The 23,595-nt window shown below is 46.0% G+C and overlaps 1 protein-coding gene across 2 annotated transcripts in view; it reads right to left on the bottom strand.

Moving 5' to 3' along the window:
- The window catches only part of LOC137305322 (voltage-dependent calcium channel gamma-2 subunit), a 60,168-nt gene that overhangs the window by 9,638 nt on the left and 26,935 nt on the right, over positions 1-23,595 (bottom strand). For both annotated transcript variants that reach the window (XM_067974163.1, XM_067974164.1), the window contains 2 exons: positions 5,056-5,139; positions 748-888 (listed from right to left, as the gene is read on the bottom strand). In XM_067974163.1, the coding sequence (XP_067830264.1) occupies positions 748-888; positions 5,056-5,139 (225 nt within the window). The remainder of the gene's footprint in view (positions 1-747; positions 889-5,055; positions 5,140-23,595) is intronic.

The raw sequence follows: 23,595 nt of genomic DNA, 5'->3' as shown, positions 1-23,595 counted from the left end.
GGAGGATTTTTACTTCCCACCGGCCCCCAACCCAACCGTTCTTGGGGGTTAAAATTTACGCCCTTGTGTTGTATTGTTGTGATATGGTCTCCTAACAATTCAGCGTTGAATAATAAAAAAGGGAAAAAAACACAGCTAGATTTATTATGATTGAAAAAACTTGATATTCAAGGAAGTTTCTGCAGCTTGGTATTAGCTAACACCATCAGTGTGTGAGAACTGGGGCTTAATTGAAATATTGATATATCTATATGCTCACACTCAGACTGACAGATCATCACACTTGTCCTGTGCGGACGTAAATCCATAATTTTATGGCCCAACACATTGGTACAACCACATATCTCACCACCTCATCACCCATTCCCTGTTGCCCTCATATAATCCTTATCATTAGCAGTATATAATATAATACACAAACTCCCTACTCCAAAGCGTAAAGACACAACAGTATTAAGGTGGTCACCTGTCTGGCTAAGGGCGGGACAGTCTGGATTTTGGACAGTGCACCTGGAAAATTTCTAAGATGATTTACAAAAGGGAAGTTGAATTCTTCCATGACGCACAGACACGAGTTATTAAGGTTTACAATGAATTTTGAACAGCAGCAAAACCAACATCAGAACTCAAAACCACAATCCCCTCCTTTTCTCCATCCCTATGCTGCCCCCTCACCACTGTCTCGTTTTGGACCTGACCAAAAAGGTGGCAACCCGGATAGACACAAGGTTAAAAGACGTCTCTCACCTGCAGATACGAAGAAGATGCCAGCACTGAGAATGATGTTGTGTCGAGTTTTGTAGAACTCGCTAGCTGCGATGCAGAGGCCACCCATGAAGAGTAGGATCACGCTGAGGATGGGGAAGATACTAGAAGCTCGAACAGCTCCTGTGGGGCGAGAGGAGGGGATTGAGAGGGAGCAACAAAGAAATCAAGAAAGATAGAGCGAGAGGGAGAGGAAAAGAGAGAGTGACTTCGTGCAAAGAGTGAGATGGGACACACAGAACAAAAGTTGGCAGGAAAGAACAGAAAAAACAGGAGGAAAACCAGTGATAAAAAGGAGATAACAGAAAGAAAGAGAGAGAGAGAGAGAGAGAGGGAGGGAGGGATAGAAAGAAAGAAAGAAAGAAAGAAAGAAAGAAAGAAAGAAAGAAAGAAAGAAAGGAGGGATAGAAAGAAAGAAAGAAAGAAAGAAAGAAAGAAAGAAAGAAAGAAGGAGGGATAGAAAGAAAGAAAGAAAGAAAGAAAGAAGGAGGGATAGAAAGAAAGAAAGAAAGAAGGAGGGATAGAAAGAAAGAAAGAAAGAAGGAGGGATAGAAAGAAAGAAAGAAAGAAAGAAAGAAATAAAGAGGGAGGGAGGGAGGGATAGAAAGAAAGAGGGAGGGATAGAAAGAAAGAGGGAGGGAGGGAGGAATAGAAAGAAAGAGGGAGGGAGGAATAGAAAGAAAGAGGGAGGGAGGAATAGAAAGAAAGAGGGAGGGAGGGAGGGAGGAATAGAAAGAAAGAGGGAGGGAGGGAGGGAGGGAGGGAAGGATAGAAAGAAAGAAAGAAAGAAAGGAAGAGGGAGGGATAGAAAGAAAGAAAGAAAGAAAGAAAGAGGGAGGGAGGGATAGAAAGAAAGAGGGAGGGAGGGAGGGAGGAATAGAAAGAAAGAGGTAGGGAGGGAGGAATAGAAAGAAAGAGGTAGGGAGGGAGGGATAGAAAGAAAGGGGGAGGGAGGGAGGGATAGAAAGAAAGGGGGAGGGGGGGAGGGATAGAAAGAAAGGGGGAGGGAGGGAGGGAGGGAGGAATAGAAAGAAAGAGGGAGGGAGGAATAGAAAGAAAGAAAGAAAGAAAGAAAGAAAGAAAGAAAGAAAGAAAGAGGGAGGGATAGAAAGAAAGAAAGAGGGAGGGATAGAAAGAAAGAAAGAGGGAGGGATAGAAAGAAAGAAAGAGGGAGGGATAGAAAGAAAGAAAGAGGGAGGGATAGAAAGAAAGAAAGAAAGAAAGAAAGAAAGAAAGAAAGAAAGAAAGAAAGAAAGAAAGAAAGAAAGAAAGAGGGAGGGAGGGATAGAAAGAAAGAGGGAGGGAGGGAGGGATAGAAAGAAAGGGGGAGGGAGGGAGGGAGGGAGGGATAGAAAGAAAGTGGGAGGGAGGGAGGGAGGGAGGGATAGAAAGAAAGAGGGAGGGAGGGAGGGAGGGAGGAATAGAAAGAAAGAGGGAGGGAGGGAGGAATAGAAAGAAGGAGGGAGGGAGGAATAGAAAGAAAGAGGGAGGGATAGAAAGAAAGAGGGAGGGAGGAATAGAAAGAAAGAGGGAGGGAGGGAGGGAGGGAGGGAGGAATAGAAAGAAAGAGGGAGGGAGGAATAGAAAGAAAGAGGGAGGGAGGGAGGGAAGGATAGAAAGAAAGAGGGAGGGAGGGAGGGAGGGGAGGGATAGAAAGAAAGAGGGAGGGAGGGATTGAAAGAAAGAGGGAGGGAGGGAAGGATAGAAAGAAAGAGGGAGGGAGGGGAGGGATAGAAAGAAAGAGGGAGGGATAGAAAGAAAGTTACATAGATTAAAAAGAGAGCATGAGAAAGGGAAAGAGAATAGAGAAATAAAGGAACATTGAGAGAAAGAATTTATTTTTTCTTTTACAAGCCTTGAACTTAATTACTTGCCCAGGAGCACTGATTCATAAAATAAAGCATTCAAGATCAAGTTAAAAGGAACCCAAGCCAATATTGAGCGTTACTGCTGACAGGTGAGAGTCAGGGAGCATTGCTGACTCTTTCCAACACCTTCAGTCCAGTTTACGTGCTGCTTGTTTCTTCTCAATAGATTAATTCAGGTGGGGTTAAAATTTGATTACAAGAGCAAGACAACCTGGGGCCAACCTTGAGAGCAAACTGCTGGCGGGAGGCCTTGTCCGCTGATTGTGTACGTTGGTGGGTCAGAGCATACTGCCCACAGTCGTCTGTCTGTAATGGAAGGAGGGCAGATGGCCAAGGGTTGAAGAGTGGCAATGTAAGGATGGATTCTGACCCACACGTGTAAGGGTAGACATTACAAATTCTCACTCCCGACAGAGAGCATCGCACGCCAGGCGTGCTTATCGAGAATTTGTTAAAATCCGTGGATGGAAAGTCCCGTAGGATGAGCTACCTCCACACAAGACTTCCCGATAAACACTCCCGATTTGCGAAACTCTGTGTTGGGACCATGAATCTGTAAAGTCCACCCTTACACATGTGGGGCTGGGTCCACGAGACAGCGGATTGCACCTGGTCTGTGAAGGGAGTGGATTTAGTGGGGTTGAAAGGACCTTTCCCCATTCCTGTTTCTTTACAAAAAGGTGGGTCGCAGTGAGCATTGGCCCAGGAACTCATCAAACCAGAACACCCACAGAGCTGGGCACAGTTCTGAACCCTGCATTATAAGGGGGCCATCCAGAGGAGAGTCAGTAAGGCTGATCCCAGCTTTAGAGGGAAGAGGGTAAGGAATGACTTGATAAGCTGGGTTTAAAGGGTTAGATTATGAGGAAGCATTTCTTCACACAAAGGGGAGTGAAAATCTGGAACTCTCTCCCCCAAAAGGCTGTGGATGCTGGGGGTCAACTGGAGTTTTCAAGACTGAGATCAATAGATTTTTATTGGGTGAGGGTATCGAGGGATATGGAGCAAAGGCGGGTAAATGGAGTTGAGGTTCAGGTCAGCCATGATCTCATTGAATGGCAGTATAGGCTGCAGGGGCTGAATGGCCTCCTCATGTTCCTATGTGCTTGTAAGCTGCTTGAGATAAGTCCATGATTCAGTTAAAGGTTCTAAGGGATTGCTTAGACTCAAAAGGTAACCAAGGTTGTTGACCCGGGACAGATTCTATGTGTGGGATATTTACGTTGCAGTGTGAGACTGCATTGCCTCTGAAGATGGGAGTCAACACCATTAATGATGGTGGCACTCCCTGCCTCCAATGGTGAATGAACCACCATCTCCATCATTGATTGATGCAAACTTTGAATACAGTGTTTGTTTTACACAGCGAGCTGTTCTGATCTGGAATTCACCGCCTGAAAGGGCGGTGGAAGCAGATTCAATAGTAACTTTCAAAAGGGAATTGGATAAATACTTGAAAAGGTAAAAAATTTGCAGGGCTTTGGGGAAAGAGCAGGGGAAGTGGGACTAATTGGATAGCTCTTTCAAAGAGCTGGCACAGGCACAATGGGCCGAACAGCCTCCTTCTGGGCAGTATGATTCAATAGCGGCAAATTCACATGGCAAATTGGGCCATAAATAGGTTGGGTTACAAACCAGGCAGATTGGTTGTAGAATTCCCACTTGTTACCACGTGGGTCGATGCCAAATGTTGGGTCACAGTGAATCTTGTGTTGTAATACAGTGCAGAACAAACAAATAACAATGGCTGGGCCAGAGACAACCAAACTCATTACTAGTAATTGGCTGAATTGCCGTCTTGTGGTCTATGAGGTAATATGAGCCCCTTGATTGTATAACTTTGCTGCAACTCAATCACAGCCATCTATTATTCAATCAAGTGTTGTTATTTTTTTCCCTGGCACAACCCTCACTACAAACCTCAACCAATTGGCCACTCCATGTGTGGCAGTGAGCATCAGCAACCACAAGGTCTCAATCTCACGATGTCAGCGCTACACATCTTTCAACGGGACATACTGGGGACTGGTCAGGGGACAGGAACCCTGGTTGGTTTACCCCTTCCTTAGTCCAAGATAACAGAGCCCCATTCAACATCTGCTGCCTCGACTGAGATCAGCATGGACCAGGAATCGAACCCAGGACCGACTAAATCAGTGACACCAGGCGTTGCCATTACCCACTAGGCCATCAGGGAGCGGGATTCCCAGACGTTTATAAACGTAATCATATAGCATTTAGGTCCTCCCAGCCCACACAGATTACATTAGGATGATGCTGACCGATCGGCCCCTCGGGCAGCCTGCACACAGTGACCTGTAGGTGGCCCGTCCTCGTACCCTTGGTTTTTGCAAATCCTCCCCAATGGCATTTAAATCAAACGAGACGAAAGGATCGGAAGTAAGACGGGAGGGAAACTTACGTAAGAAGTATTCGGCTGCATCTGCTTCGTAATCCGCGTCGTCGGGGAAGTGGTCGATCTGTTTACATAAACCTTTAAAATTTCCTGTTTGAGAAGAGAGAGAGAAATGAGTGACTTCTCGCCATGTGAGAGACTAGTACAACTCCAACAAATGAATCCCTGCACCAGTGTGTGAAACAGAGGATCAGTTACAACCATTCTTCATGTTCTTTGAATGAGGAGGAGATGTTTTCAAGTAGTTCTGGGGGGGTGGGGGGGTGGGGGTGTCGTCTGAGCCGGGGTATTGAAGGCCGGCTCTCTGGGGAGAGGGACGAGGAGCACCACGGACTCACAGCCATGTTTATATTCGCAGTGAGTGGTGCGGTCTGTCCTGAGCACCGAGACACTCACAACACAGTGGGTATGTGAACCGTGCATCAACCCAGAGATCGCCCCCTGGAGTTGGTAGTTGGACCCCATGGGCAGAGGTCCAGGAGTCGGTCACTTGCCCAACATCTTGGGTGGGAATAGTAGATGGCTCAGCAGGGGGCACATTTGAATAGTGAGAGAGTCCAGCGTTAATAATGTACACATTAGTCATAGGAACAAGAGGAGGCCATTCAGCCCCTCGAACCTGTTCCACGATTCAATTAGATCATGGCTGATCTGTATCTTAACTCCATCTACCCGCCTTGGTTCTGTAACCTTTAATACCCTCGCCTAACAAAAATCTATCAATCTGAGTTTTGAGATTTTTAATTGACCCCCAGCCTTGATATCTTTCTGGGGGACACACTCCCCTTTGTGTGAAGAAATGCTTCCTGACATCACCCCTGAACGGCCTAGCTCTAATTTTAAGATTATGCCCCCTTGTCCTGAATTCCCACATTAGAGGAAATAGTTTCTCCTGATCGACCCTGTGGCCTACCTCTACGTAAACCACTTGTGTACCTCAAAAACCACCACAAGTACTCAGTGCCTGGAGAGATGGAGTCGAAACATGTGATTTCGCAGCAAAATTAAACTGCTGCTATTTGCAATTGGATGAGCTAGTCCCAATCACAATGGGATAAGATGCTACTAGAAATGAAGCTTGAATTACTGTTTAAATCAAACTTAGGATACAGACTTCACTCAAGATAAATGCAGATCTGGTCCATGTACAGAGTTCCATTTGGCTAAACTCCTTTCTCTTCAATCTCATTGTATAGAATCCCAAAGGACCAAACCCTTTCTCATTCACTCCCATTGTACAGCATCCAATAGACCAAACCCATTCCCAATCAAGTCCATCATAGAGAATCCCAATGGGCCAAATCACTCCCATTGCATAAAATTCCAATTAATCAAAGGCGATTCGATTCATTGTATAGAATTTCAGGACCATTCTCCTCATGACTGAACTGATGCCCAAAATTCCCCAACAAACCTTCTAGCACTCATTAGCATCCTGCACTGGCACAACAAAGCACTCTGCCACCCTAAAATGAATAACAGATCTGTGCTGTATGCGACGTTATAAAGCTACTAATCACCGACAAGATATCTGCAGACCATTATTTTGCGTTGATGTGAAAACTGCTTCTTATGAAGTGCAGCAGCAGCGGGAGCATCAGAAAAACAAGAGCAAGACCTTCGGGATAACTGCATATGAAAGTTTCATTTCTCACATTTCTGTGTGTGATTTCCATGTAGGTAGGAGTCGTGTTCGGAGAGGAATTTTCCAGGTCTTTCTTTCCCCTAATTGGCCTGGGTTTTTCACCTCTCCCATGAGATTACATGGCTCTGGATGGTCAGGAGTGTCTGTATCGTGCTGCATAAGGAATCACACCTACATCCACCAGTGGTTATTTTCCTGTCCTTCATTTTCATAGGGACATAAGAAGAGGAGGAGGCCATTCAGCCCCTCGAGACTACTCCACCATTCAACTAGATCATGGCTGATCTGTCCCTCAACTCCATTTACCCGCCTTTGCTCCATTTCCCTCGATACCCTCACCCAATAAAAATCTACCGATCTCCGTCTTTAAAGCTCCAATTCACATTTTGGGGGAAGAGCTTTCCAGATTTGACCCCTCGTTCTTGATTCCCCTGTCGAATCCTTTTAACATTTTAAACACCTCAATCAGATCTCCCATCAATCTTCTGTACTCGAGGGGATACAAGCCAAGTTTATGCAACCCGTCCTCGTAATTTAACCCTTTTAGCCCCGGTATCATTCTGGTGAATCTGAGCTGCACCCCCTCCAAGGCCGATATATCCTTCCTGAGATGCGGTGCCCAGAACTGAACCCAGTATCTCCAGATGGGGCCTGACTATAGCTCTGTACACCTGAAGCATCACTTTGTAGTCCAGCCCCCAAGAGATTAAGGCCAACATTCCATTAGCCTTTTTGATTGCTTTTTGTACCTGTCCAGTAGCTTTAAATGTTTGTTCCTGTGTTTTTTTTTAGGGGTTGCAGTTTGGTACGTACACTGCCTTGTTTTCTGACCCCTGATGCTACGTGTGCGACCAGCTCCCCTTGTGAACTCCCTCACTGCGCACAGCTCCTTACCACTAAAGAGGGACATTGTTGTGTCATCGAGACATGTTCGTTCAGCCGCAACTCCAGAAACAGCATGAAATGGATGTTCTGTTGCTGTAAGGTTTGTGTCAGGCATTGGCGGGGGGTTGTAAGGGTGGGATGGTGAAGGGAGAGGGACTTCCTCCCAGAAAATTATCCACAGCAGCAAAACACCCTCAGTTTCCACTAAAATGCTCACAATAATACTAAACTGGTAGGAGCAGATACAATCAGTGATATCATTGAGGTGTTAGCCGTGGCTCAGTGGGTCGCACTCTCAGGTGGAAATAAAAGCTCCCAGGGCGTTATTTTGCAGAAGAGCAGGGGAGAGCTCCCCCTGTGTCCTGGCCAATATTTATCCCTCAACCAACATCACTAATCATTACAGTCCCCATCAGCTAGCAAAAGGTCTCCAGCCCGTGTCCTCATCCTTGGAGAATTTGTGTGGCAGAAAATGAAACAACCTAACGGCCAAAAAAAAAATCCAACATCATTATTTTGCTTAGAGAAGATTTTTTTTGTTACAAAATGGCTGCCTCAGTAAATACTATAATTCATCTAAAATAACAAGAGCGTTTCTTGTACATGAGCCATGGTTTGCACGGTCCCCTCTCTGCATTAATGTGGTTCCCCTGATTAGTAAGCAGACTGGTGATCACAAACCACATTATTGTGAAGAAGCCACTTTGCATTTCCTGCTCCCACCCAATTAGGCCCAAGGATGTACCTCGAGGGAGGGAGTCAGCAGATTGAATCTCTCATTATTGGACAGCATTCACATTATTTTTGAGAGACTCATTTCTCATTCCGATCCCCTGTCCCTCTCAGCTCAATGCAGTCCTCCTAGATCGCCAGAGTTGCTCTGCGTTGGGTTGCTCTGGGCACCAGGGATTCTCTCTCACCTTCCATGGGAGGTACAAAGGCCCAGCTCGAGGACCCCACCCAACATTATCCGGTCTTGCTGCAACACATATATTTCCATAGGTAGCAACCCGCGTGCAGCAAGACCTGGACAATATCCAGGCTTGGGCTGGCAAGTGTCAAGTAACATTCGTGCCAGACAAGTGCCAGGCAATGTCCATCTCCAACAAGAGAGAGTCTAACCACCTCCACTTGACATTCAACGGCATTACCATCGCCGAATCCCCCACCATCAACATCCTGGGGGTCACCATTGACCAGAAACTTAACTGGACCAGCCATATAAATACTGTGGCTACGAGAGCAGGTCAGAGGCTGGGTATTCTGTGGCAAGTGACTCACCTCCTGACTCCCCAAAGCCTTTCCACCATCTACAAGGCACAAGTCAGGAGTGTGATGGAATACTCTCCACTTGCCTTGATTGGTGCAGCTCCAACAACACTCAAAAAGCTCAACACCGTCCAGGATAAAGCAGCCCGCTTGATTGGCCCATGGCTTTTGAGAATCGGTCACTGGACAGTAAGCAGGAGCAGGAGTGGGAACAGTGACGAACTAGCCCACGGGTGCTGATACCAAGATTGTAGCTCTCCTCCCATCACCACAACTGCAAATAGCTCAGCACAGACCTTGGCGAGTTGCTGCAGTCCATCCTGTAGGTGCTACACACTGCAGCCACGGTGCGCCGGTGGTGAAGGGAGTAGATGTTGAAGGTGGTGGATGGGCTGCCAATTGAGCAGACTGTTTTGTCCTGGATGGTGTCGAGCTTCGAGTGTTGTTGGAGCTGCTCCCATCCAGGCAAATGGAGAGTATTCCATCACACTCCAGACTTGTACCTTGTAGATGGTGGAAAGGCTTTGGGGAGTCAGGAGGGGAGTCACTCGCCGCAGAATACAGAGTTGCAATGGTCTTGGATTGGGTACTCTGGAGGGAACAAGGTGGCGCTCTGGGACATGTCCTAAGAATGAGATGAAACTCTGAAGTGTGATTTCACCGCCTTATCCCAGGATTGCTGCACTCTGCTACCCGACAATGATTTGTTTACTCCCAGTAGATTTATACATTCCATCACAGAGCAAAGTTAAAACACAGCAATGATTTGACATTTCTGTAGAGGTTCTGTGACACAACGAGAACACAAATGGTGATACTTCTTAGCCACGGTGTGCAGGTAAATAGAATCACAGAGTCTTACAGCACAGAAGGAGGCGGCCATTCGGCCCATCGTGCCTATGCCGGCACTTTGAAAGAGCTATCCAACTAGTCCCACTCCCCCTGCTCATTCGACAGAGCGAGAGTCAGGCAGTGATTGCCAGTGGGCTGTTCAACCACTGGGGGCATTGTGGTTAAGTCCCAATCCCATCCTTACCACCCTGTCTGAACATGTTTCCCTGCTCCCGTCTGCCTCCCCACTTCGAGAACCTCCCCTTTTCCCGACCTGTTTGTTTAGCTCTGAGCCTAAGCCCAGGTGTAGGCCGCCAGCAAGGTTGAGAAGAGCAGGAGAGAAGACGTGGATAAGTCAGCAAGCATTGTTTGGCTGACGCCAAGCTTGGGTTTTAAAAGGTTGTGGGAGAAACGGAAGACGGAGAGAGCCAAGGGGTCCTACAGTATGGAGGGAGCATTGATAGACACACTTAATAGTGAACTCTCACCTCGGAGTCAGAAGGTCGTGGGTTCAAGCTCCACTCCAGAGATTTGAGCACAAAATCCAGGCTGACACTCCCGGAGTCGTACTGAGGGAGTGCTGCACTGTCAGAGGTGCCGTCTTTCAGATGAGATGTTAAACCGAAGCCACGTCTGCCCCTCTCAGGTGGACGTTAAAGATCCAAGGGCACTATTGCGAAGAAGAGCAGGGGAGTTCTCCTGCCCAATATTTATCCCTCAACCAACACCACTAAAAAACAGGTGACCTGGTCATTAACACATTGCTGTTTGTGGGATCTTGCTGTGCGCAAATTGGCTGCCGCGTTTCCTACGTTACAACAGTGACTACACTTCAAAAAAGTACTTCATTGACTGTAAAGCACTTTGGGACGTCCTGAGGACATGAAAGGCGCTATATAAATGCGAGTTCGTTCTTTTTCTGTTTAATAGAATGAGGGCTGCAGAATATTAACTATTTACGAGGTCTGATGTTGTTGCGCCAATAACGAGAGACAATTAGAGTCTCATCACTTCTTCAGATGTCCAGTAATGAGAGTCAGTGAGCACGCAGCGTGATAAATGGAGAGTCAGTCCCTGCTGAGGTACAAATGACAGCCACAGGAAGCAAAGGTTTTACCTGTTCCCACACTGGGCAGGCACAGCAAAGGCTCAATTGAGCAGAATATCTCACCTGGAGTTTTTCCCTTGCAAGCCAATAAATATAGATTGCTGGAAAACATCCCACACTGTGTGTGTACCCTCTCCCCAACCCCCCCTTCCCAATCACATCAACAGTCACTCTTTAAACAAAACAGTTAGAAGCAAAAACAGAACTAAAGCAAAAAGGTGTTAAACTTTAATCATAGAAGGGGTCCGGAGGGTTAGATTCCCTCTTTACAAGGGCTCAGATCCACTGGACACGAGAATCCCATTGGATGTCAACCCAGAATTCGGAGCCGGCGCACAGGCCTCCACCCGCCCGGGCCGTCTGGAGCACGACCTCCACCCGCCCGGGCCGTCTGGAGCGCGACCTCCAGCCGCCCGGGCCGTCTGGAGCACGACCTCCACCCGCCCGGGCCGTCTGGAGCACGGCCTCCACCCGCCCGGGCCGTCTGGAGCACGGCCTCCACCCGCCCGGGCCGTCTGGAGCACGGCCTCCACCCGCCCGGGCCGTCTGGAGCACGGCCTCCACCCGCCCGGGCCGTCTGGAGCACGGCCTCCACCCGCCCGGGCCGTCTGGAGCACGGCCTCCACCCGCCCGGGCCGTCTGGAGCACGACCTCCAGCCGCCCCGGGCCGTCTGGAGTGTGGAATCGAGCCCTGAACCTCTGACTCCGAGGCGGGAATCCTACCACTGAGCCAAAGGCTCTCTCTCCTGCAGTGAGTCCTGGAGGCAAAAGCCTTAGAAACATTTAAGAAACTGCGACGTAATGGGCCAGGATGGCGTTCCTGATCTGATCCTGTGACTAGACACCGACAGAACATAAAATCAGATCACAAGAAAACTGAAGTTGGCCCATTGATTTCACCCTGTGATTCGTGAGTCTGCACTCAATGCTGACAATTTGTGATATTAATATGATCGATGCTGTGCATGGTTGGGGGCAAAATACTATCGGACACCTAGGACAGGCTGAGCAGGCCCCTCGGCAGAACATCAAACATAAAGATTTTACCTGGCTGTGCAGCGTATTGATGCTTCTCAGCAGTACAACCAGGTTTGTTTGGTTCAGTTCAAACAAAGGAATAAAATCAGAGACAGTCTGGTCTTGCAAGAGCTAGTTGCATGAAGCCGAAACAGTCAACGGGAAATAATAAAAAAGGGACCCAGGCATCTCGGGCTGGGCTTTCCTCTGCTGTATTGCCCAAAGTCTGGCAGTGGAATGGCAGACAACGATGGGCAATGGTGCGGGAGGGGAGGCCTATTGCTGTCTTTAGGATTCTAAAGGGACTGGATAATGTCGACCAGGACAAGCTGTTTCACCTTGTCCAGAACCGTAGATCCCGAGGACACGGCCTGAGCTTGAAGGGGGTAAATTCAAAATGAATCTGTGGAAACAATCTCTCAGTGAGCGAGTGGTCAATCTATGGACCGGGCTCCCTGGGGAGACGGTGGAAGCAGAGAGTGTTGATTCATTCAAATAGAAATTAGATAAGATTTCTTTCAGAAAATAATATTTTGGGATTCAGTATATGAGTGATTTGAGACCTGACGTGTGATGAGTGTAACAGGCTCGGGAGGAACAGATGATTTGGACCTCTGGTTCCCAAAGCTCTCCACCACTGGGGGTTTCCTCACCTCATGTCTGGGTCTGTTGTAGACTAACTGATAGAGATTGATTGCTATAATTAGTTAACAACTCCATTATCGTTGTACCATGCGACTGCCAGGATAGTAGAAGGCAAACTAGGTGGACCTGAGTCTTTTATGGTCTAGGTGATTCCTATGTTCCTGCCGCCACCTCCATGCACCTGGTAGCACCATGTGAACGGTTTCTTCCTTCCTGTCCAGCAGTGGTCTTGACCACCTGACCCTAGAACGCCGCACCATGTTTACATGACAGAGGGGAGCACAGAGCCCAGGAAAGCACCTCTCGCACCACTGAGCCCAGGGATCATCCAGAGAGGCAGTGGCAGTAGATCCCGGGACCCCCTGAAAATCACCGGTTGAAAGCCTTGGTCCAATCTTTCATGGCCTTCGGGGCACCACTGCCCATTTTAAGCGGTTCTCCTGGGCAGCAGCAGAGACCGCTCTAGGTATGGTGTCACTGGGTCAAAATCCTGGAGCTCCTGACCCAACAGCACTGTGGGAGAACCTTCACCACACGGACTGCAGCGGTTCAGAAGGTGGCAGCTCACCACCACCTTCTCAAGGGGCGACTAGGGATGAGCAATAAATGCCGGCCTTGCCAGCAATGCCCACATCCCCAGAATGAATTTTTTTTTAAAATCCCGCTTGAAGTCCAGCCTTTGTATCTGATCAATCCCCAACTCAGGAAAATGGGTTGGGTGACAGCAGTGGTTAAAGTGGCAGCTGGAGGTCCTGTCCCAACATCAGACGGCAAAACAGCCCAGAGGAGAATCAAGTCTCTCAGGCCCCTTCGAGGGCATTAGGGAGAACACAGAGGGCGGAGAGTATATAAGGCTGCAGGTCAAAGTATCAAACAGCTGTCAGATGGCGCTTCATGCTTGCTACAGCAACCCGTCTCTAAACAGTGCCTCCGACACAGAAAACATCCCAAAAGGCTTCATCAAGGAGAGATCAGGCAGCGAGCAGTCAGAGAAGGGTTGAGAGGTGGCAGAGAACCAGGTCAAAAAAGATGGGTTTTGAGGAAAGTTTTAAAAGCGGGGGTGAGAGTTAGCGAGGGACGGGACAGGAGTAGGGTTGAAACAGCCGAAGGCTCTGCATTCAGTTACGGACAGCGAGACAGCGCTGGGGCTAGAGAAGTATCAAAGAGCACATTCTGGGGTGTAGATTGTGGAACTCAGGGAGGGGTGGGGCAAGGGGAGGCAACAAAGTGATTTGTAAAAGGATTATGTAGAACATTCGGCCCAACAGGTCTGTGCTGGTGTTTATGCTCCACACGAGCCTCCTCCCTCCCTACTTCATCTCCCCCTATCAGCATCTCCTCCTATTCCTTTCTCCCTCACGTATTTATCTAGTTTCCCCTTAAATGCATCTACACTATTCACCTCAACTCCTCCTTGTGGTTGTGAGTTCCACATTCTCACCACTCTCTGGGTAAAGAAGTTTCTCCTGAATTCCCTATTGGATTTATTAGTGACTATCTTATATTTATGACCTCTAGTTTTGGTCTCCCCCACAAGTGGAAACATCTTCTCTACGTCTACCCTCTCAAACCCTTTCATAATCTTAAAGACCTCTATCAGGTCACCCCTCAGCTTTCTCTTTTCTGGAGAAAACAACCCCAGCCTGTTCAGTCTTTCCTGATAGTTAAGACCTCTCAGTTCTGGTATCATCCTTGTGAATCTTATCTGCACCTTCTCCAATGCCTCTATATCCTTTTAATAATGCAGAGACCAGAACTGTGCACAGTAACTCCAAGTGTGGTCTAACCAAGGCTCTATACAAGTTGAACATAACTTCCCTATTTTCAATTCCATTGCTTTACAAATGAACCCCAGAGCTTTGTTTGCATTTTTTATTAACCGGTGTCACTACTCGAAATGATTTATAAATGTGTACCCCGATTTGCTCCTCTTCCCCATTTAGTCCCTTATTTTCCAAGCAGTGTCTTCCTACCAAAATGCACCACCTCAGACTTATCTATATTGAAATTCATTTGCCATTTACACTATGATTAACTGTGCAATATTTCCATATATGTAAGCTGCTTCTAAATATAATTAATATTCTTTAATATATGCACAAGATATCGCGATGATATTATGCAAGTTTTTCATGTTTTTTTTTTACTCAGAGTGAGAGAGAATTCAGCCCATCTTACCTCATCTTGAAAAAACTTGCACTATTTGGGGATGAGGGACTTCAGTTATGTGGAGAGACTGGAGAAGCTGGGATTGTTTTCCTTAGAGCAGAGAAGGTTAAGGGGAGATTTAATCAAGGTGTTCAAAATCATGACAGGTTTTCATAGAGTAAATAAGGAGAAACTGTTTCCAGTGGCAGGAGGGTCGGTAACCAGAGGACACAGATTTAAGATAATTGGCAAAAGAACCAGAGGGGGAGATGAGGAGAATTTTTTTTACGCAGCGAGTTGTTATGATCTGGAATGCGCTGCCTGAAAGGGCGGTGGAAGCAGATTCAATAATAACTTTCAAAAGGGAATTGGATAAATACTTGAAAAGGAAAAATTTGCAGGGTTAAAAGGGAAAGACCCGGGGGAATGGGACTAATTGGATAGCTCTTTCAAAGAGCCGGCACAAGGCACGATGGGCCGAATGGCCTCCTTCTGCGCTGTAAGATTCTGTGACGCTGTCAAAAAGGATCGACTCAGTCGAACCGCAGAGAGCTGAACCAAGTTGAGTGGGGATAGAGTCAGAAACCCAGCGATGATTCAGCACTGACTGAGTGCTTTAATCGAGCTGCTCCACCTCACTGGGGCCAGCAAGGCTTCTGAGCAGGTGGCCCCAGTGACGAATCACCACTCGCTGCTCAAACAAAAAAAAAATTCCAAAAAAGGAAAAAAAAAAGACAGAAGCAGCGGGGGAATAGAACAAAAAGAGCATTAGTCATCGTGACTATCAATTTGCAATAGGGCCCTGATGACGAGCCACTTGATAGCGGGTTAATAGAAGAGGTGGTTTTTGTACACCGCGCTGTGGAATCTGACACATGCTCAAGTGGTTTGAAGGCGGGGGGATTCACAGCTCGGTCGTCTGGCTGCCTGACCCTCTCAGTAGGCGGAGGAAAGTGCGCCCAGGCCGGTGATGTGTTGGCGACGCATTGCGGGGGGGAGTTGGAGAGGCTCAACCTGCGATGGAATTGGGGCGGGAGATGCGGCAACTGGTGGTGTGGAGCCCTGCCCGAGTCATCGGCACATCCTCCCGGCTGGGAGAACGTGGGTGATAATTCATTGCCTCTGGTGTGCTGACCACTTATTGCCTTTTCGCCTGGGCAGGGACTGTATTTCAGTGGGACCTTTGAACTTAGTCCCTGAGCAGCTGAGTACAATGCCCACCAGACCCAGCTTTACTCTCAGGTTAACGATTACCTTAATGGGTTTAATTTTGGGCATCTCAGGGACTACAGCAGCGCCATGTTTACCTGGCATCGCTAACGCCAAATTCAGGGGTGCCAACAGCAACCTATCAATGAGGCACAAGTGGCACAGGGTGACGATCAATACCAACTACTTGCATTTATATAGCGCCTTTAACATAGTAAAACATCCCAAGGCGCTTCACAGGAACGTAAATTAGACAAAAATTTGACACCGAGCCACATAAGGAGGTATTAGGACAGGTGACCAAAAGCTTGGTCAAAGAGGTAGGTTTTAAGGAGTCCCTTAACGGAGGAGAGAGGTGTAGAGAGGCGGAGAGGTTTAGGGAGGGAATTCCAGAGCTTAGGGCCGAGGCAGCTGATGGTATGGCATGGGAGTGGGAGTGGGAGAGGGAGATGCATACAAGGCCAATCAGATATGTTTCTGTAGAGAGAAGGGATCGAGGGACATGTTAAGAAGGTGGGTAGATAGGATTAGTCTTGCTGGGCCAAAAATGGTCCTTTTCCTGTTCCTATCATCTGCAGTCAGTGCCTAGATGGTTAATCAAGTTACTGATACACATACAGTTAACAGAGTTACCTCACAGTGCATAACGTGGAGTGACTGTTCAAAGCACACGTGAGAGAAAATAAGACTTTTATATTAAGCATTTGGGTAATTATGATTATGTGTGAAAGACCAAAATTAAACCCATTAAGGTAATCGTTAATCGGAGTTTAAAGCTGGGCCTGGTGAGCATTGTACTCAGCTGCTCAGGGACTAAGTTCAAAGGTCCCACTGAAATACAGTCCCTGCCCAGGCAAAAAGGAATAGGTGGTCAGCACACCAGAGGCAATGAATTATTACCCACATTCTCCCAGTATCTTAAAGATGCACAAACACCACAGGCTGCCTCTCACACGCTGCTGCCTGACGAGAGACAATTGCAAATGGGTCCATATTTCTGCAAGTCCCTAATGGACCAGGACGTCCATCTTGGAGCGTGCAGGAACTATCGTTATCTCTTGGAAACTGCAAGAGCACCATAATGGTCTCATGAAAAGAAAATGTTGAGGAAATATTTTGTTGGTTTACAACATGGGCTAAGAAGCACTCAAGTGTGGCACTGCAGGTCTTACTGTCAGCTATAGCTCAGTGGGCAGCACACTCGCCTGAGTTAGAAGGTTCAAGTCCCACTCCAGAGACTTGAGCACAAAATCCAGGCTAACACTCCCAGTGCGGTACTGAGGGAGTGCTGCACTGTCGGAGGTGCCACCTTTCGGATAAGATGTTAAACCTAGGCCCCGTCTCCTCTCTCAAGTGGATGTAAAAGATCCCATGGCACTATTTTGAAGAGGAGCAGGGGAGTTCTCCCCGGTGTCCTGGGCAAATATTTATCTCTCAACCAGCACCACTTCAGAAAAGATTATCTGATCGTTTCCTACATTACTACAGTGACTACACCTCAAAAGTACTTAATTGGCTGTAAAGCGCTTTGGGACGTCCTGAGGTTGTGAAAGACATTATATAAAGGCAAGTCTTTTCCTTTAATTTTCTCTGTATAATTACTCCCAGGTGTCCATTATTCCTTATGTACTCACTCCCAAGGGTCTATTTTTCTTGACATAGTCATTCCTGGGGCCTCATTATTCCCTAAATAATCATTCACACTAATCCATTATTACTATTCTAATCATTCCTAGATATCCATTATTCTCTATAAAACAACTCTCAGGTACACATTAGTCCGTATATAACTCCTGAATTTCTATTATTCCTTACATAAACAATCCAGAATATCCATTATTCCCTAAATAAATATATATATCATTCCCGGGTATTTATTATTCTTCATATTATCAGATATTAGTCTAAGAAAACACTCCACTTGTAGCTGAAATATTCAAGCCAATCTAACTCGACTTTCTCCATCTGTTGCCTTAACACTTGCACGGAGGTGAGATATTACAGAGAGCGCCTTAGGCACACACACACACTCGGAGATAAAGTGTGGCCTGTGGCAGCTTAAGTTCCAAGCACACCAGGCTGGATTCCCACACGATCCTTAATGTTATGAAGGAAGCAGTTTATCAACGTGGCAGATTCTCTGTCGCTGGCACGTTTTATTTTGTCAAACAGCTGGTCAGAGCCATCCTGGGAATAGCCATTTTGAGTCAAACCACCTCTTCTTGGACTGGGAGCACTGAACATTGCTCCCGTTTACGATGTCACGGACAGCAATTCTACACAAAATGGCTGCCTCTGATCAGTAACTTCAAGGCATAAAACATAGGTGACAAAGGATACTGATTGACAGTGATCAGTTAGTGAACATACAAGAATCTGGGGATGTTCAGTAGGCTACTCTGTCCTTAACCTGGATGTGACCTTAAAACCTACCTCATTGACTAAACTTTCAGCCACCCATCCTAACATCGCTTTCTTTGGCTCGGTGTCAATTTTTGTCTGATTACGCTCCCATGAAGCATCTTGGGACGTTTTGCTGAAAACCTCATCCAGTGGTGGGGCAAAGGGAGTGGGGGATGCACAAGAGGCCAGAGTTGGAGGAGGGTTGTCGGGCTGGAGGTGGTTACAGAGATACTATCCAACTCAAACTCATCCTTTCCCTCAATGTCAAGGCTGTGGAACCTCCTCCTTTAACTCATTCCTTCCCAAGGCCTACAGGTTTCTAAAACCCAAGATTAGTGTCACCTTTAATAATACAATGTGACCATTTATAGATGTTCCTTTACTTCAGTAATCGTCAATGTTACATATCAGTTTGAGAATGTAAGTTAGAGAAATTGCTGTAACCATCAGTATCTGATAATATTTCAATTGGTTGACAGGTTTGAAGTAGACAGAGACTGTAAGATGGAGTTTGGTAGCTGAGACCAAGAACTGCTAAAAGTTTCTGTGTAATATGTTGCTTAAAACTTTCAACTATTCCTTTTCATCAATCTTGGATAACAAGAAAAAAATTCTGAAGCTAGTTCGACGTCAAAAATACTTTACCTTTTACTTGAAGCCCCATTCCAAGACTTGAGCACCTAATCTAGACTGAGATCAGTGCAGCACAGAAGAGGGTGCTACATTGTCAGAGGTGCCGCCCCTCAGATGAGACGGCCTGTTTGCCTATTGCTGTGGTTCAGATTGGTTTTAAAGATCCCATCTCACTATTCAAAGAAGAGGGGGGAGTTCTCCTGGTGTCCTGGCCAACATTCTTCCCTCAACCAGCACCACCAAAATAAAAAAAAATACAGGTTAACTGATCATTTATCTCACCGCTGTTTGTGGGACTTTGCTGTGAGCACACTGGCTGTCATGTTTATCTACATACTGCACGGTGCAATTCATTGTATGGGATCTATACTGAGAAGTGACCAAGAGACGTGTTAAAGGCAGTAGATAAATGCGAGCTCCTTCTCTTTAACTCTTAATGCTGTTTTCTCAATTAAAAAAAAAATAAATAGCAACCTCAGTTTTATATTTTAGGTATTCAGAAACGATTAAGAAGTAAAGATTCTGAATCTCACTCCCAGCACATCCTGAAATTGTGCATTCATGGCTCTCCATTTATTAAAAATTAACAGATGGGAATTCACCCATTGGCAGCACCTCATTTCCAGGTATGTGTTTTCAAAGCATTTGATTGGCTAATTTGAATTTTAAAAAGTGACGTTCTTTTATTCTTGGCTATAATATATATATTTATTTTTAAATATCTCCTGTGGCATTTGTTTCGATACAACCTATTGCTGTTTGAAGCTCCCAGGCCTTGGTTAGGTGATGGGTGTAGGACGAAACGCAGACACCCGTTCCAACCTCACTTCTGAAAGTTAACTCAAGCTCAGGCAATTTGAAGCCAAATCCAAAAATACTCAACTCATTTTTGTCTCCTAGACATCAATAACAAGAGAAAAAGAAGAATCTGGCTCAGGTCCAGGAGCCCAGCCCAAGAAATTTCCCACATCTGTGCCAACACCTTAGCAAGTGAATGGCATACAACCTTGAATTATGGCGGACGGACTTAATGTTGATTTGACATATTTACAGGTGGCCATGTGAGATGGGCAGTAGTTACCTGCACTGAGAGGGGGAGAGAAAGTTTGAGACACACCTGAGACGTAAAGGGAATAGACCCATTGATGCAGGCTCAGCTCTCCAATGAGCTACTCTGGCTGGAAGATGACTGGAGATAGGAACAGGAGGCGGGCCATTCGGCCCCTCGAGCCTGTTCCGCCAGTCCATTAGATCATGGCCGATCTCTACCTCAACGCCATTTACCCACTTAGATAACTCTAGGAGTTTGCTATAGAGGCCAAGGTAAAACAAACTGATCAATATGATATTGTATGAAAAGATAAGCAAGATATGTTCATATAGAAAGATCATACTAATAATTTAGGTGTTACTCAAATTGGGCTTAACCAGTATTGAAGGCATAAAACTCTCCTCCTCTTGTAATAAAGAGGTTTAAGAAGGTTGTGGTCTAAGTTCCAGCTCACGGTCAATTCGATACAGTCCGAGGAATGGATGACAGGTTATGACAACTAGTATCATAGAATCATAGAATGGTCCAGCACAGGGGGAGGCCATTCGGCCCATCGTGCCTGTGCTGGCTCTTTGAAAGAGCTCTCCAATTAGTCCCCCATTCCCCTGCTCTTTCCCCAAATCCCGGTAAATGTTTTCCTTTCAAGTATTTATCCAATTCCCTTTTGAAAGTCACTATTGAACCTGCTATTGAACTTGCTTCCACCGCCCTTTCAGGCAGAGTATTCCGGATCTAGAAAGAGAATTTATGAAGGCACGGAATATAAAAGGTGCTTATAGTTAGTCAAGTCAGTTGTGGACAAACTCTTGAAATCCATAATTTGAGATAAAGTGAGTAAACATTCAGGAATGCACAGGTTAAGTGAGGAGAGCCAGCATGGATTTGTTAAAGGTAAGTTGTGTGTTACAAATTTAAGAGTGTTTTTTTTTTGAAGAGGTAGCTGATTGGATAGAGTGAATGCAGTAGATACTGTGCATTTGCATGTTCAGACGATGCTTAATAAGGTGTCTCACTGGAGGCTGGTTAGAGAAATTCAGCTGGATGGTACAAGAGGAAACATAGAAGCTCAGATTAAATTGGTTGATAAACAGAGAACAATGAGTTTGGGTAAATGGGTGTTGCTTGAGTTGGAGGAGGATGGAAGGGGTGCATCCTGGGGTGTCAGTGTTGGGTCGTCTTTTGTTCTTGGTCTATATAGACGGTTTGGGCTTGGATGTAAGGAAATATAATCTTGAAATTTTCCTACGACACAAAAGTAGAGGGTTTGGTAAACAGTGGGGACGGCCGAGAAAGACTTCAGGAGGACATAGACGGGTTAGTGGAATGGGCAGGCAGGTGGCAGATGCAATCTAATGTGGATGAGTATGAGGTAATACATTTTGGGAGGAAAAGCAAGGAATGGGAGTGTATACTCAATGGAAAGGCACTGAAGGATGTGGATAGAGAGCGTGTTAGCGGTTCAAATGCATAATTCCATGAATGGGAGATAAAGCCGTAAAAAAAACATGAACAGAACTTTGGGTTTTCTAACTAGGGCATAAAGTTCAACAATTGTACAAAACATTGGTTAGGCCACATTTTGAGGACCGAGTGCAGTTTTGACCCCCCATTATTGAAAGAACATTAAAGCCATAGAGAGCGCACAGCGTAGATTCACCAGGATACCAGGGATCAGGAAATTATAGCAATGGGGAGAGACTGGGACTGAAGGAAGGCCAATGGAAAGAGAAAGTGGAAACATGTATCAATAATTTAGAAAAGGCATCTGTGAAACCCTGAAAATCGAACTACTCGAAACTACCATGATTCTATTCGTACTGAAGTTTCACAGAATGTCCTAATAAAATTAGATAGGAAGATTAAAACGGCTACTAAATTATTCCTTCCTCTACCACGTGAAACGACACACGGTGCGTCACATGCAAGAAACAGTCGGGGTTTCTCTCTGCCTAAACTACAGACTCCAATTACAACCGCCATTACTCGAAAACCAATGGCTTCAGAGCAGTCAATGGATGTTTCTTATCAATGGGTTGTGAATGACATCAAAAGACTCAGAATTGTGAAAGAATTGAGAGTGATTAAAGCTCAAACAGACCGAGCTACTCATGGGAAGGCAGCACAAGGGAGGGACCTAGTAGGAAATGTCAAAATTGGTGAGAGTTGTAACAATACAAATGGACACCATCTTATGTCGAGACTACTGCCAGTTGCACTTTATGAAAGGTACAACTTTGAATGATGCCATTTTCAATCTCAATTTATTGATACATTGCTTCTCAGGGCTAACAGGTATGGTAGTGTAGTGGTTATGTTATTAGGCTTGTAGTCTAGAGGCCTGGACTAAAAATCCAGGAGAACATGAGCTCAATTCCCTCCAGGGCAGTCTGCGAATTTAAATTAAGTTTATAAAAAAATCCGGAAAGTAAAAAAAAAAGCTGGTATCAGAAAAAGTGACCATGAAGCTATTGGATTGTGGTAAAATCCCAACTGGTTTCACTAATGTTTTTCAGGGAAGGAAGCCTCCTTACCTGGTCTGGGCCGATACGTAACTCCAGTCCCACAGCAACAAGGTTGACTCTTAACTGCTCTCTGAAGTGGCCCAGAAAGCCCCTCAGTTGTATCAAAACCACTGCAAAGAATTACACCGTCACCACATGGACTGCAGCGGTTCAAGAAGGCGGCTCACCACCACCTTCTCAAGGGCAACTAGGGATGGGCAATAAATGCCGGCCTTGCCACACCCCAAGAATGAAAAGAAATATTTACCTTATGCATACAATAACTACCCATGGCAGACCAAGTTTTAGGGAAGGTTGAAACAGATGTGAGGTGGCATTAGAAAGAATGACACACGTCTCGGGTAGTTGCTTGCTCGCAAAAGATGCCAGAATAAAATGTTGCGACAGTCGGCCATCTTAGCCATGGCTCAGTCAGAAGGTTGTGGGTTCAATCCCACTCCAGACACTTGAGCACAAAATTCATGCTGACACTCCCAGTGCAGTGCTGCACTGTCGGAGGTGCCGTCTTTTGGATGAGACATTAAACCGAGGCCCCGTCTGCACTGTCAGGTGGACATAAAAGATCCCATGGCACCACGTGAAGAAGAGCAGGGGAGTTCTCCCCGGGATCCTGGCGAATATTTATCCCTTGACTAACATCACTAAAACAGATCGTCTGGTCATTTAATTTGCTGTGCGCAAATTGGCTGCCACGTTTCCTACATTACAACAGTGACTAAACTTCAAAAGTACTTCATTGGTTGTAAAGTGCTTCGGAACATCCTGAGGTTGTGAAAGGCACCATATAAATGCAAGTTCTTTCTTTTGAGTGTACTTGGGAGACTGACCAACAGGCTATGGCCATGGATGGGGAGGCAATCTTTTACCCAAGGATGCAGGCAACAGACAGTCCATTACGGAAACCTGCTGTGGTATTCTATAGAGGGGGAAGTGTGGTCAGTTTGTTATGGAGACAGTAATTAATCCCTCGAGAAAGAGTAGAAGGAAAAGATGATGAAGTATCAATGTTTGGCAGAGAACTTTAAACCCTGATTGGTGGGACGGAAATAAACTTCTTCAGTTTTATTACAGGGTCTGAGGAAGTGGTTTCTGAAGGACAATTTGCTAATGGGATTTTTAAACATTACAGGTTATAAAACTCTCGTGTACTATATTTCCAGATTGACATTACTTTTAATAC

This window comes from Heptranchias perlo, chromosome 40, assembly GCF_035084215.1.
Source record: "Heptranchias perlo isolate sHepPer1 chromosome 40, sHepPer1.hap1, whole genome shotgun sequence".
NCBI lineage: Eukaryota > Metazoa > Chordata > Chondrichthyes > Hexanchiformes > Hexanchidae > Heptranchias > Heptranchias perlo.
Note: the sequence above shows the minus strand (reverse complement) of the source record. Positions and strands in the feature narration are given on the sequence as shown.